Raw genomic sequence first — 14,428 nt, forward strand, 5'->3', positions numbered from 1 at the left:
GATCGACCAAAAATTATAGACTACCCTTGCAACTATATCTGCCAGCTCTAACAGTGCTCTGTGGTACATTCACTAACAAGGGTACAAACATAATATGCTTTTAGCAGAAAATCAGCTGCACTTAAATTTTCATAGTACAGCACACTCCTAACCCAAGAATACCAGTTCAGTATTTCCAATAAAGAGCCTAGTGAAGTATCTACACATTTCGTAACAAGAGGAGTAAGATTTTCCTACCTCTTGACCAGTACTTGAAGCATTTTCATAGTTCAGTTGTTACTGCAGTTTCACTAAGTATGATAAAGAACAGAGAAAGCAAGTGTATTGATCAGAACCAAATGCAGTTGCCTTCTAGCATCAGATAAACCAATCAAACAATCTTGATATGAAAGAAAAAGTAAGTTTGATGACAGGCTATGGTGCCATTGAGAATAAAAATCAATATTAGTCTCTGGACCAACCGAGATCAATATGTCAGACCAATAGGCCATCTTAAGCAGAGTAGAGAAGTGCTGAAAGTGCTATAAGGAAATAAGAAAGTGCAAATCTGAAAGATCAAATCTCTTTAAAATTTATAGTGTATTTCTAAGAACACCTGACAACAACAATTCACCATGTACAGATACAGGTGATCTCAAGATTACATGGACTCTGCCATACCCAACCACAATTTATAAAGCAAGAAAAAAATACAGAAGTATGGGTTCAAGAAATAAATCACTCAATTTGTTTGTAAAGTGCTACAGAAATGTTACTGTGCTTAACAGTGAAAAAAATGTCTTTGGATTCTAGAAATACTTGCAGTACAACTTTGAACATCGGTAATGGGTTTGAGATGTACTAATTTGAAAATGCAAAATTCTTCTATTTTAGCATCTCATTGTAACTGTTTGTTTGTAAAATGAACTGGAATTATTTCCTCACTGGGTATCATCAAATTTTCAAATGCATAAGATGTGGACAAGTAGAGAGCTGTACAATTTCGAGAATTGTTGCATGCATTTTGCTTAATTACTATTATAGACATTTCACTCTTCCCTCCAACGAGCACTAGATTGAATGAAGGGTAAGTCTGGGAGAAGCTATGGAATGTCAGTGATTTCAGATCAGTTCAGTCAAAAGCAACTTAATTCTGATGTTGTTCTTCTAAATTTGATTAACATTCAGGGATCTGAGTTACAAACAGAAGCATGAGAAGGAAATAACAGGCAAGACTACAAAAACTATAGCATGAAATCAGTGTGACAGTTCGCCTAATATCCATAGAAAGACAATGCTTGCCACAGTCAATTTTCTTCAACATTCTCTACATTGAGATGCAAATCTTTATATTTTAGACAATTACCAAAAAAATGCCTTCTAATATTTTGCATAAAAATGAATTTTGGAGGACAACTTCAAAAATTTAAGCTCAACAATTCATTACGTTGCTTCACAAACTTATTAATAAATATTCCAGTACAGAAGTTTCACCAAATATTTTCCTCCAACATTTAAATATTATTCTTCTCTGTAATGCAAAAGCATAACCCACAGATGATGAGAATGACTACTGACATACACTTGACAGAATATTACATAAAGTTTTCAGTTTGTCAATTATCTAGTGCCTTATTGGTATAAAGCAGCAAATTCATAAATGTGTGTTGCTTCCTGCAACTCACATATACCTGTGACTGAAAAGGAGGCTATGAGAATAAGGAAAAATATTTTAGGCAGTAAAAGATTATTATAAATATTTTCTTTGTGTTATTCATTCAGCTGTAGCTAGTCACTCTAGAGACTTGTCACTCTGTATGTGATATGACAGCTCAATTCAATCACAGTTAAAACAGAGGACTCGAGAGGTGTAAAGGAGATCACTGCCACTGTCATGTTTACACACTTCTGAGGAATAGTTTTATAATTAATTTCATGGATGCTTCTGTCAGTGTCCCACTACTGCCAGATTAAATGCAGTCTTTGGAGAGCATCTTTTTATCCATTCTGCAATGAGTATCTTCTCATCATTACAAGTGGAAGGCACAGCATGCCCCTAGGCAGCTTCAGACTGTGAATTAATCTTGTCTTTTGGAAATATTTTTATAACCATTTCCTCTGTAGACGACTAAAAGTAATGCGTGTTTCTGCTTTTCTTTCTTTCTCCCAGTCTCTCAGCATATGTATTCAGAGAAAGAGCTCACAGTAAAGCAACCAGAGGTAAGCACCACTACACCTTATAAACATATGCTAAATTAAGGAGGTATCATTGCCATGCAGGAAAATGAAAAGTAACAGGAACACATTTGAGAATCTAGGGATGTCACAACTTTTAAGCCGTGCTAAATTATGCAACATTAAAGAGTCTCAGAAATCTGACAGATTTACATCTGCTTGATAAATTAGTTACAACCTGGTGATAAATTAGGCTCCTTTACTAGAAAGGTCTCATTGGTTCTCTAGAAGCCTTCCAGAAAATTTAAGAAGATTCTAGTTAGCACTATTCTTTCTTTACTCTCTCTCTCTCTTTGTATACTCACACACACAGACATACTCTGAGATATTCAAAACAAGGGATTTTAAGTAGAATCTAAGTCATAATTTTTCCTCTGGAAAACACTAATGCATCAGCTTGTTATCTATAAAATATCAGTAAAAATAAATTACGTCTAAAATAATTAAAATAATACCAGATATTCAATAATTCCTCAGGAAAGATTTACATTGCTAATCCATTAATTACTCCAATATAACATCAGGAAGCTAAACAGTAGTATACGCCAGCATTAATGCTGCATTTGCATTAGGCTTTTTTTTTTTTTTTTTTTTTTTTTTTAAAGTAGTGTAATCACATGCCTCTTGTTTTTCTTGGTTTTTTTGGGGGGTCACTTCCTCCTTCAGTTCACAAACTAGAAGCTCCTTAATAAGCATCTATTTGGTATTTTCAGTTCTAATGTCTTTGTTCAAAGCCTGGGCCTATGTTTTATTTACAATACATTAATTAAACACATTATTACAACAGAATTGGTAATTTTTTCCTAAGATTTTTCTATGATGGGTATCAGTTGTCAAGTTCTACATTTATTTTCCAAATACTTTATATGTGATGGGTCAGTAATATTTATAATTTACTCATTTTTAAGAAAAAGAAAAAAAAAAAAACAACCCAAAGAATGATGCAAACAAAGCTAGTTGTCAGAAAGATAAAGCATTCATTACTACAAAATGCCCACTTAATCCCCAAAGGAGATATATCTGTTTCACAAAGTAGTAGCAGGTTCTGTGGGGAAAACATCACGTAATCACAATTAAATAATTAAAGACTTCATCTGTTACATTCTCCTAAGGATCAGACAAACAACCTAAATTTCCTACAGTTAAAAGTCTCATCTTTGCAACATATACCACTTGATTTTGACTTAATACTTCTTTTAAATTTTCTAGTTTAAAACAGAAGCCAAATGAAAAACAGTAATTCTACCAGGGTATTGCACTGACACTGGACACCTACTGCTCTGCCCAGAGATCTTGTGAGACTAAAGCAGGAGTAGACCAACACACTGCATTCCTACTCTAAAAAGGATTAATTTCTTCCATGCTTCTTATCCAGCTTCATTCTTCAGTCACTAAACCCAGTCCACCACCTTACTTTCCCTTCCACAAAGTTCTATCCATCTGCTTGTCAAATCTTTCCTAGGGCTAACTGTCACCAGACTGAATCTGTCTCCAAATTTATTTTTAATCTTGGTTGTATCCAGACATTTTATATTTTCCCTTCTATCAGCTGGTTTCAGTAAGTCCTGGAAAAAACTAGGGACAAAACTTTCCCCAGTTCTTAATCACATTGCTTAGTCAGTAACAATTTCCCCCAAATGTTTTCCACTCCCTGTTTCATCAGAATCTATGTATAAAAACATTCCTTTTCCTCCTGCAACACTTTTGTGGTTGTAGATAGCTGAAATTCTGTCAAAAGCTACCAATCGCCCACAATAGGAATGCACCAATAGAAACACATAGAGGGTGCTCCTCAGTTGTTCTGATTTGGAATAATCATTGCAGCTGAGCAAGTTTTACTCTTAATTTGAAGTGGTTTTAATGTGTAAATGTCTTCACTTGAATAATTATCTTCAAGCTCTTTGAATTGCCTCAGAAATACTCATTTTGTGAAATCAAATACTTCTAGGCTGGTAAGAGGATTTTTATATTAATCAGTGCTCAACACAAGTTGAAATCTGAAAGACAGGTAAAAAAGGAGCAACTTAAGGCTTCAAGAACAGAAAATTTCTTTATTCTGTTTCAATATGATCACTTATCAACATATTAGTTTCAACACTTAAGAAAATATAGCATTAGTTTGCAGGAAATTAGCAAAAAATGATGAAAAATTGACTCCCATTATATTTAATGAGATTATACTGTACTAGAACATTTTATCATACATATTATTGATCAGTGTTGTGTAATATCTCCAATAAAATTGCGTTTATTTTATAAATATAATACTAATAGATATACTAATAATTTTGCATGTGTAACATCTTTTAAGTATATATTAAGAAACAATTTAACTATATTCTCAAGCCTGGTTCTAAGTAATTAACCCATGGCAGAAATCTGAGATCAGAATTCAACACTGGTTCTATAAACTCAATTATACAGTCCATCCAGAAGTCCATAAATACCATTTTTTACCTAACATAGTTGCAGTAAAGTGTAAAGAGGCACAGGGAAAGAACATGAAGCATAAAACTGACCTTCCCTAAACCCAAATAATTCAAAATTCATCCACAATTGCTACTCCAGTATTTTCAGTATGACAAAAAGTAAAGTCTAATCAGGACAGAGTTTCTGCTATGCAGGTTGCTATTAAAATGAAAAGTTATGCATCAAAATCCCCCCCTCCTGGTTTGCAAATGCAAGCAGTTACTGTAACTGCCTGCTTTTACATCCAGATGTGCCATCAAATCCATAAGCAGATTAATAAAAGTGTGTATCAGAGGAAAAATGTAGTTGCAGTCTTTGTTCTATAATTGGAAATATTTGCGTTTCTTGCTACAGTAGTCTCTATTTCTGGATGCCCAACAAGTTTTAACTACACAAGTATATAATTCTCTGCAAAGGTGTTAGAGCATACTTTTAATGTAACAACGTAAAACACAGCAAAATCATCTGACTAAGCAGACAAATTATTATCTATATTATAATAAAAATATTTTTTAATTAAGCTGGTTTTTAACCATATTAAACCACAGGCATTAACATCACTATAGGCACTGTTCATACAAAGTGCAACTCTGAATTCAAAAACATTTGATAAACTGTACTGACTTCAGTTGTAATAGTTGACTGCACTACCTAGATGGAACTCTGGTTTTGTTTTAATTATGTCTTTAATTGAAATCACTACATCACATTCCAGACTAACTGCAACAGATACTAAGAAAGCAAGTGAGGTATTTAAGTCACCTCACATAAGGAAATCACATCATGTTATACCAACACTGAAAGCATCAGTTGTGATATGGAATTTAAGAGGGGTATGTTCACTTACTTGATTTCAAGATGAGAGATAGAAAAGGAATTGGTATAATATATTAAATGCAACTTTTCATCGACAGAAGAATTATCGATTATAAAGCTTCCTGATTCCATATACTTAGTACGATGTGCTAAGTTTTCCTTGTGTTCTTTTATATTAAAAAAGCAAATCCATTTAAGTAGAAAAGCCTTAAAAATCCAATGCTATGAAACATTCCAATACTCTAAGACTTAAAAGCTTAAAAAGTGTATTTTACCATCAGTAACAAATTCTGATGTTTGCATCTAATAAAAATAATCTTTTTTTGTGTGTGTGTTTTCAGACAAACCAAAACAAAGCAAGGACATGATCATACATTATATATCTCGTATGTTTACAGTGAAGAACAAAGCATCCATCACATCATAAGCTTCTTTAAGATGCCCGCAATAGTCAGCCAAAAAGCTGCCAGGAAGAAAAGAACTGTTTTAATCAATTCCATAATGACATTAGCTGGGAAATTAATATTGAAAAATGATGACTAATGCACATATAACCAGGTTCCTTTTAACGTATGGCAGTATGTGCTGAAAGAAACTGTCATTAGCCACCATATTTTTTTGACTAATTGACTGCTGAGCATTGGCCAGAATCTTGGTTCTCTTGCAGAATTAACTCAATAATTCAACGTAATTAGGTTTTGAATTTGGCTCTTCATTCTTCTTAAAGAACTATGTCATAAAGTGACATAAAGTAGGTATTTTATTATTAAATAATCATCAAAAATCCAATTAGACTGATGGTTTCTTCTTTCAATCTCCACAGCCACATAACAGAAATGGCTAAAGAAATAGTGTCTTTAAACGTAGGCACTCCTACAAACTTCCATTCAGTCTCTTAGTATGTTTCCTCTATGAAACTGAAGGAAGACGAACAGCTACTCATTAAGCATATATATGAATCAGACTCCAGTATACAGGAAGAATCATTTTAAACCATCCAAAATACTTTAAGTAAAAATGGTTGCACCAGCAGATCAGTTTATTTGCTGAAGATTACTCTTTATATTTAAATAGATATACATTATAAGAAGATACAAAATCTCAACCTAGAAGTTATCAAACAAAATGTAGCTGTTCATCAGGAATCAATGGAAGAGAATTTAAAACACACAAAGATGTATGTTTTCTGCAAAATTAAATTCAGTAAAATAAACAACAAATATTTCAGAAATTGGTGTTTCTGAGTCTAGAGAAAAATAATAAAGTGATAAATTCCTATATGAATTTATAGTTTCCTAATCAGTCATGCTAGCTGAGAATAACAGAAATAAAGAAAATTTACGCTGTTCTTCAAATTGCAGTGTTGGAGCCACTCCATGCAAAGTAGTTAACCTGATGTGTTTGAAGTTTTTGTATTTAATCTAAACAAAACAGGTTAATTCCCCTTCTGCATGTTTTAATAAACTACCAACTCCAGTATTTTGCCACCATTACAAAAGTGGTACCGCTCACTTGTGTTACATCAGCATATATTGATGTTAATGGGGCTCTGAACTTGTACTCTACCGTAGCAAAGGCCAGATGCACGTCACCCATGTACAGCCAGATACAATAAAAGAACTTGTGGCCCCCACTTACATGAACAGACATCTCTATGTCTGTTGCCTAGATAATCTAAGAAACAAATTTGCTATTTCGAAGATTTGCAGCCATTTGCACATAAACAAAGAGCCTTACTGTTGCCATGGCTCCCTCTCCCAAAGCCAGCCACCTCTCACGGCTGAGAGACGGAAGAACAGTAGAGTTCTTGCCCCTCACTGTGTAGCTAACTGTAACCCAACAATTAGAGAGCTTGAACAAGGTCCAGAGGAAGTCTGCCCTTCCAAGTAAGATTCATTTGATCAATAGACATATGCAGTGGTACAAAGCCCATTATGCTATAAAAACTGTAAACGGATATACTTAAACCTTCCTACAAAATGAGCAAGTAATCTCAGGTTTCTGATCTGAAGATCAGAAACACGCAACTGACACCACAGCCACTGCTGGTACCTTTGCTGTAGTTCAGCCCAAAGGCAAACCCTGAAAAAAACAGAGAGTAAGCCATCATTCTGTAAACATTTTCACTAGCAGTTAATTTTGCAGATTTGACGGAAATTTTGTCAGAACTAATTTCGCTCCATTTGCAGACTATTAGCACTAATGTACCTGTTGCAGTGGAAAAGCTCTCTCACTATAGATTAAGTCTTTAAAACACACAGAAATATTTTTGAAACAAGTTTTGTTCAGACTGACATAGCTACAGAGAAACAGAGCAAATCAATCTACTGTAAAATCATTTTTCTAAACTGTATTAAATAACTCATTAACAAATAATGCATATGTATTTCTGTGTACATGGGTGCAAGCATGTCTTGCATATTTTGTATACATATGTAAATAAATTTAACTAAAAAAATCTTTCTAGTGTTGCCACTACCAGAAGCTAACCAGTAGAATGGTTATAGCATGGAACATTAGCCACAGCTCTCTAATTATTGAAATAATTTATATGAGAAATACTAATCAGTTTCTAACCAATCTTAGAGTTTCCACAAGTGAAAGGAGCTTTTTCAATTAATGAATTTCCTTAGTAAAATGCCTTGAAAGGTTGACTAAGAATAAATATTATGCAAAGGTTCTTTCCATAGTGAATGTTGAAGTTCCATTTATATAGTAAAATACATCTAAGTTTATTATAGCTCGTGAAATGACAACCTGGGGTACTGTCATATTTTTTTTCAGCCTGAATGAAATTTCTGATTACTGCAATCCACTTTGGAAAGAGAATGACAATCATAGGCCTCCAGCAACAACGCACGAGGATAATCTATTGTTTGGTATTGTCTCAAAGGCTGTAATGACTCTTATCTTTACAAGAAATTGAAGAGAGAAGCTCATTCCAATTATATAAAACAACCTCACGAACACTACAATTTGATTCTAATTGTAAAGTAAAATACTTAGGTCAAGACGTTATTCCAACTAATTATGCTTTAAACACATGTAACAACGCAACAATCAACAGAAAGGGAAGATACTCATCAGTGTGGAATTTATCTTACATGAAAGCAGTAAAGTTACAGAACAACACATTTTGAAAATCAAAATCTTAGCCTTTTTCATTTCATGAAATGAAAGTCCAGGGGAAAATATATTTTTGTCTAAATATACTTTAGTTCCTTTGATCCAGCCTCTCATGTTGAGGCACAGATTTAATACTTCCCTTTAAGTAACACTGCTAACTTATGCCATCATTAATGCTTTCTACATATTGTTTCTCTTCACAATCATTCTCACCCATAAAAATGAATTAAATTCCCTGTATTTGGATCAAAATTAGTGTAACACATAATAATAATGCAAATTTTTTTGTACAAACTGAACCATGTGCTTTAACTGACAGTCATAGCAATCATAGAATGGATTGGGTTGGAAGGAACCTCAAAGATCATCAAGTTCCAACCCCCCAGCCACATGCAGGGCCACCAAAATCCACATTTAATACTAGACCAGGCTGCCCAGGACCCCATCCAACCTGGCCTTGAACACCTCCAGAGGTGGGGCATCTACAACATCTCTAGGCAGCCTGTTCCAGCACCTCACCACTTGTTTGGTAAAGAACTTCCGCCTGATATCCAACCTAAGTCTTCCCTTCCTCCCTCGACTTTAATCCATTTTCCCTTGTCCCCTTCTCATTATCTACCCTTTCAAAGAGTTTACCCCCCTCCTGTTTATAGGCTCCCTTTAGGTACTGGAAGGCCACAATAAGGTCACCCCACAACCTTCTCTTCTCCAAGCTGAGCAAGCCTAACTACCTCATCTGTCTTGTTGAGGGAGATGCTCCAGCCCTCTGATTATTTTTGTGGCCCTTTTCTGGACCCTCTCCAACAGCTCACTGTCTTTCTTATGCTGAGAGCCCCAGACCTGGATGCAGTGCTAGATGGGGCCTCACGAGGGCAGAGTAGAGAGGGACAATCACCTACCTCTTTCTGCTGATATCTCTCTTTTGACGGAGCCCAGAATACCATTTGCCTACCGAACTGCAAGAGCAGCTCATGTTAAGTCTCTATCCACCAAGACCTCCAGGTCCTTCTCTAGGATTTCTCCTCCCAGTCTATATATATATACCTAGGATTCCTCTGACCCAAGTGCAAAACCTTGTACTTTGCTATGTTGAACCTCATTAGATTCACCCAGCCTGCTTTTCAAGTCTGTTGACATTCTTCTAAATGGCATCCCTTCCTTCCACTGTGTCAACCACACCACTCAATCAATATAGTCTTCTTCAATAAGTGCTCAAAAAAACAATAACAACAGTGAATATTCAAAATTTTGTATGATGATTAATTTAAATCACATTGTATAGACAGTACAAAAGTAGCATTCTCCAAACATTATTTTACTGCAAAAATATCTTGCAGCAAAACTGCCCTCATGACAAAATGCTTCTCACCTAGATTTTATAGAGTGCAATCTGGATGCCCACGAGTGTTTGCGGAAGAGAGCTACGTACACCAGAATTGGACTAGATAGGAGCTACCTGGGAAGAGATGGTGGTGTGCACTTAGAGAAACATTCAGGAGTTGCCTACAGGATTTTCAATGGATGGGTACTGTTGGAGGCATATTAAGGAGACACTAGATCAGAGTTAGCTTGGAGAGCCAGACCAATGAGGTTGGTTCATCCTTACTTTGTTTGATTCTTCTTACTTTGCTTCTCCTGTGCCATGTTATTCTTTCTCAGGATTCCTAAGCACAGTCTGCTTCATATTACTGATAAACATCATAGGAAATCTTTTATTATTGAGAAGTAAGGGATTACAAGAAAGAGATGAGAAAATCTACTACATCACTCTCCACTGCTTTTGCATTCTGTCACAAGATACTGAACACATATCTTCATGAGTGATTGAATCTTTGTAAAACAAATATAACTGTGATATGATTTATCCTATCACCGAAGCTTTGCCCACAACTGTTTAATCTCAAAGACTGACAGGCACATAGCCAAAGCTAGAATCCTAGAACAGATTGCTGATATAGACAATGCCTATATAATTTTGGTAATGCATACTGCCACACAATTCAGAAAGACTCAAATAGAAAACAAAAGATTAATACTGGGAATTTAAAAAATGCAGTCACAAATCTTCTGAGAGAAATTTGGCCAAGTTTAGCCCGTACATAGCAGAGAACAAATACTGTAAGCTTGAATCAGAATGCAATACTATATCCATAAAATACAAATAAAAGCAGCTTGATTGCATGCTCAAAATGCATTATGCTTATATTTATGTATTATAATTCATTATAGTTTATATATAATCTTTATCACAATTTATTAAAAAGATACCCTGATCAAACGTTAAAGGTGAACAAATACCACAACTCAAAACCAATGGGAAATCACATTATCCAGAAATGCAAAGCAAAAAATTTGTGAACCAAGTTTTGTGAATGGAAGCCCAAGATTTAAATCTCCCTATAATAACCTCTTATTACCTCTGACCAATCTAATTAAAAAATGTTTTGTGCAGTTGTTAAACACCAGAGCTGTCTCCTTATTTAATCCTCCACAGGGAGTTAGAATTATCTTACTGTAACTACTCTGTAGTCAGTACAATTAATGTAATTCATATGCTACATTCAAGCAGACTATAATACTAGTAATGAATAAGGAATATTCTCCCAACAGTAATTCTTGAGTCCTCTACAGATTGAAGTATTTTGTAAGCAGCTTCCAAAGTTAGCTTTTATGATTATGTCATGCAAAATCTGTTTTCCCACACAGAAAGATAATTGAATAATGATGGTATTCTACCTGACCTCCTGAAGAAGCAAGACATCCTGGACTGTCAAATCAACTTAACACACATCAAACTACGCTTTTTAGTAACTACATCATTATTTTTCTTTCGAATGTGCTTACTGTAATGTATATTACCTTAATCGCACTTTATTTGGTATTGTCCTCAGTGGATCAGATTTGTTAGTGAGATTATATCAGGGAATTCAGTCAAGTCAGAGCAGGCATACATTTGACCTACTGAAAAACAGTAGCTGTTCCTGATATACTTCTCTCAAAGTCTCTTCAGGAACTTCTGAAAACTTACATCGTGTAGGTTGATTGTTGTGAAGAAACTTAATTCTAATGCAAATATTGGGCCCATCCTAACTAACCAATTGTAACATGATATAAAATGCATCAATGACAGCAGAACAGCAAGGTCCTGGACTGCAGGAAATTAGCATTTGCACAAACGTAGCAGCCATGGAAACAGAAATTCCACTACACCAATACTAAAGGATTTCTCTCTTTTAGAGGGTTCTGTCATTTTAAGGACTAAGAAATCTGAGAAAAACAAAGAATGCTACTCTTTCAAACTGCATGTTAGCATATTCATTCTAGGCTGGTATGGAACTTGAGAAAAAGCATCTTACCATCGCCATTGACACAGACAACGATAGGCACCTGAGTACCAGGGCCACATAGTTTCTCATTGTCAGGAACACACTCCTCCAGGCCCACAATCCTCCAGTCATAGCATGAGGGCTCCTCGCATGGGATGGCTTCCAGGAGGTGAGGGCAGTTTCCTGTTCCTCCTGTAGGCTCGTTAGTGATGCGCCGTTTCCTTAGTTTAAATCCTGAAATATCCATGAGAATATAAATGGTGAAATAATTCAGTTATAAAAAGCAAAGTGAAGAGATTTTCTTCTCTCTACCCTAACTGAACTGTTCTGTTTCTCTATGCAAGAAAAAAAAAAACACACCAAGATGCTCGATGCAACATAGCATTTAGATAATTTGGTAGAAAAACTCATTACAGAAAGAAGTAAAACTTAGTAAGTTCTTTAAAAGCTTTGAGCTTATTCAGTAAGCTTTGCCTTCAACTCTTGTTTGTCTTAGTTGTATATATTTCCCAGGAGTCAGCATTGGTCTTCTGTGATTCACTCTTGATGGATCTCATTTAACAAATCTTCACTAGGTTCTGGCTTGCCATTTCTCAAAGATGTTGCTTGTTTTCTTCTTAGGAATTTTCAAGTAGAAACAGAATATGAAATGAAGTCAGCTTACAAACAAGCAAAAGTCTAATATGCCAGAATAAATAAACTGTGGAAAGAAACGGAGAAAAGGGTGAAGTCTTATGAAATCCTATTTTGTTGGTAATTAACATAAAAATATTCCCTTCCAAACATTTACAGAATTTTCTTCAGACTGTATGAACTCATTTTGAATAGGAAAAATTGATGAGCCATTATGCAGCGTGACACATGTCAGACTGATATCAGTCTTTAAGAGCCACCTTGATCCTCAATTTCAGGATGACATGTTGAAAAAGCCATTCTTTAGCCAGAATATGCTAATCAGACTGAACAGATTCAGAAAACAGTTTCTCATGCAATAATTTTCTACAGTTTCTGATATATTTATATGATCAGATTAATTTAATACTGGCACCTTTCCACAGCTTTCCAGAGGTTCCTATTCTTATCTCAATATTCAGGCAGATTAACAATACTCAGATATTGTTATAAAGTGCTACGTATAACTCCTTAATTTCTACTAAGATAGAAAGTAAACAAGAGAGATTTTTCATGCATCAAGAGCAAGTGTTAATTTCTCTGTTTGGAGATGTGCCTCTTAACAGATTATAACAAATAATATTTTAATAATCTATTGCTATGCATCTTTGTTTTCTCTAATTCTGAAGAATTTGACAAAATTCTTAAGTCTTAAGTGTCTACTGAGCTTGCCACCAAAAAAATGACATTTCCAAAGAAGCACTCCCATGTCTCCTACAACAAAGGAGGCAAGGGACAGACAGTAAAGAACCATTACTGAAATATGTAGATAACTTAGCTTCTAAGACTGAGAGTGCTTGTACAACTTCTCTATCATTTTTGAAGAACTGGAGTCACACAGAAAGTTAACAAGGAAAAAACAATATAAAATGTAAAGCTGACTTTATGTTATTATATGCTCCTTGAAAATATTGTACAGCATGCTGATGATAACTATATCATTACTATGACAGCCATATCAAACAAGGAATTAATACAATAAATCAGAGTAAAACAGATAAATTAGAATATTGAAAAATACCTAGTAAAGAATGTCATTTCATAGCAGAAAGATCTGCAACTAAATCTTCTTGAACTTATTAAGCAAGTAAAATGATTCTTCTGTTAGGTACCATATTAAAAGTTCATGAAACCACAGCCGAACAGATGTAGCATAAAATAATTTATCCATTAAAATTATTTTTGTTGAACATCAGCTTTTGAATCTAACATGACCATCTCTACTTCATTCTTATTTGAACAAGAAGTGACTAGCCATCACCACACTGCTATTCACATCTGAATCCAAAATGCATCTCAAATACTGAGGGACAAACAGGCAACCAAAAGGAAAGTGCCAACTCTTTGTATCCCTTTACAGCAGAGTACAACTAAGAGCTTGACAAAGCACAGTACAGTTCTATGTCTGTACATAAAGCTGTATTTACCTTGCAAAGGAAACCAAGAGATGGAGGAAGGAGGCATGATGCACATTTGTACAGTCACACAGAAATGCGACTATCTGAATATAAGATAAATGATTAAATGTTTAGCTAACCCATGCTGCAAGATAATTGCATGACGTACATTCTAATATATTTATAATAGTCAGGGTTTAAAATTACCCTTGGAAATGTAGGAAATAGAATAGCAACACAAATAACATGTTACTTGTCTACTGTACTCAGAAGAGACTCAGTCCAATGTGTTGACAGATGGAACTGTTTTTTCTTTCTTGAATTGCTCAAGGTTGGATCACATTACACACTGTGTGACAGCATCGTAAAACCTGCATTTGCTTAATAGATTGATGAGTAGCTAGCAGC

The 14,428-nt window shown here is 34.9% G+C and overlaps 1 protein-coding gene across 1 annotated transcript in view; it reads right to left on the reverse strand.

Moving 5' to 3' along the window:
• Positions 1 to 14,428, reverse strand: part of THSD7A (thrombospondin type 1 domain containing 7A) — a 261,280-nt gene that overhangs the window by 85,116 nt on the left and 161,736 nt on the right. The window contains exon 8 of the mRNA XM_072327327.1: positions 11,982 to 12,185. Within this exon, the coding sequence (XP_072183428.1) occupies positions 11,982 to 12,185 (204 nt within the window). The remainder of the gene's footprint in view (positions 1 to 11,981; positions 12,186 to 14,428) is intronic.

Source organism: Excalfactoria chinensis, chromosome 2, assembly GCF_039878825.1.
Source record: "Excalfactoria chinensis isolate bCotChi1 chromosome 2, bCotChi1.hap2, whole genome shotgun sequence".
NCBI classification, from domain to species: domain Eukaryota; kingdom Metazoa; phylum Chordata; class Aves; order Galliformes; family Phasianidae; genus Excalfactoria; species Excalfactoria chinensis.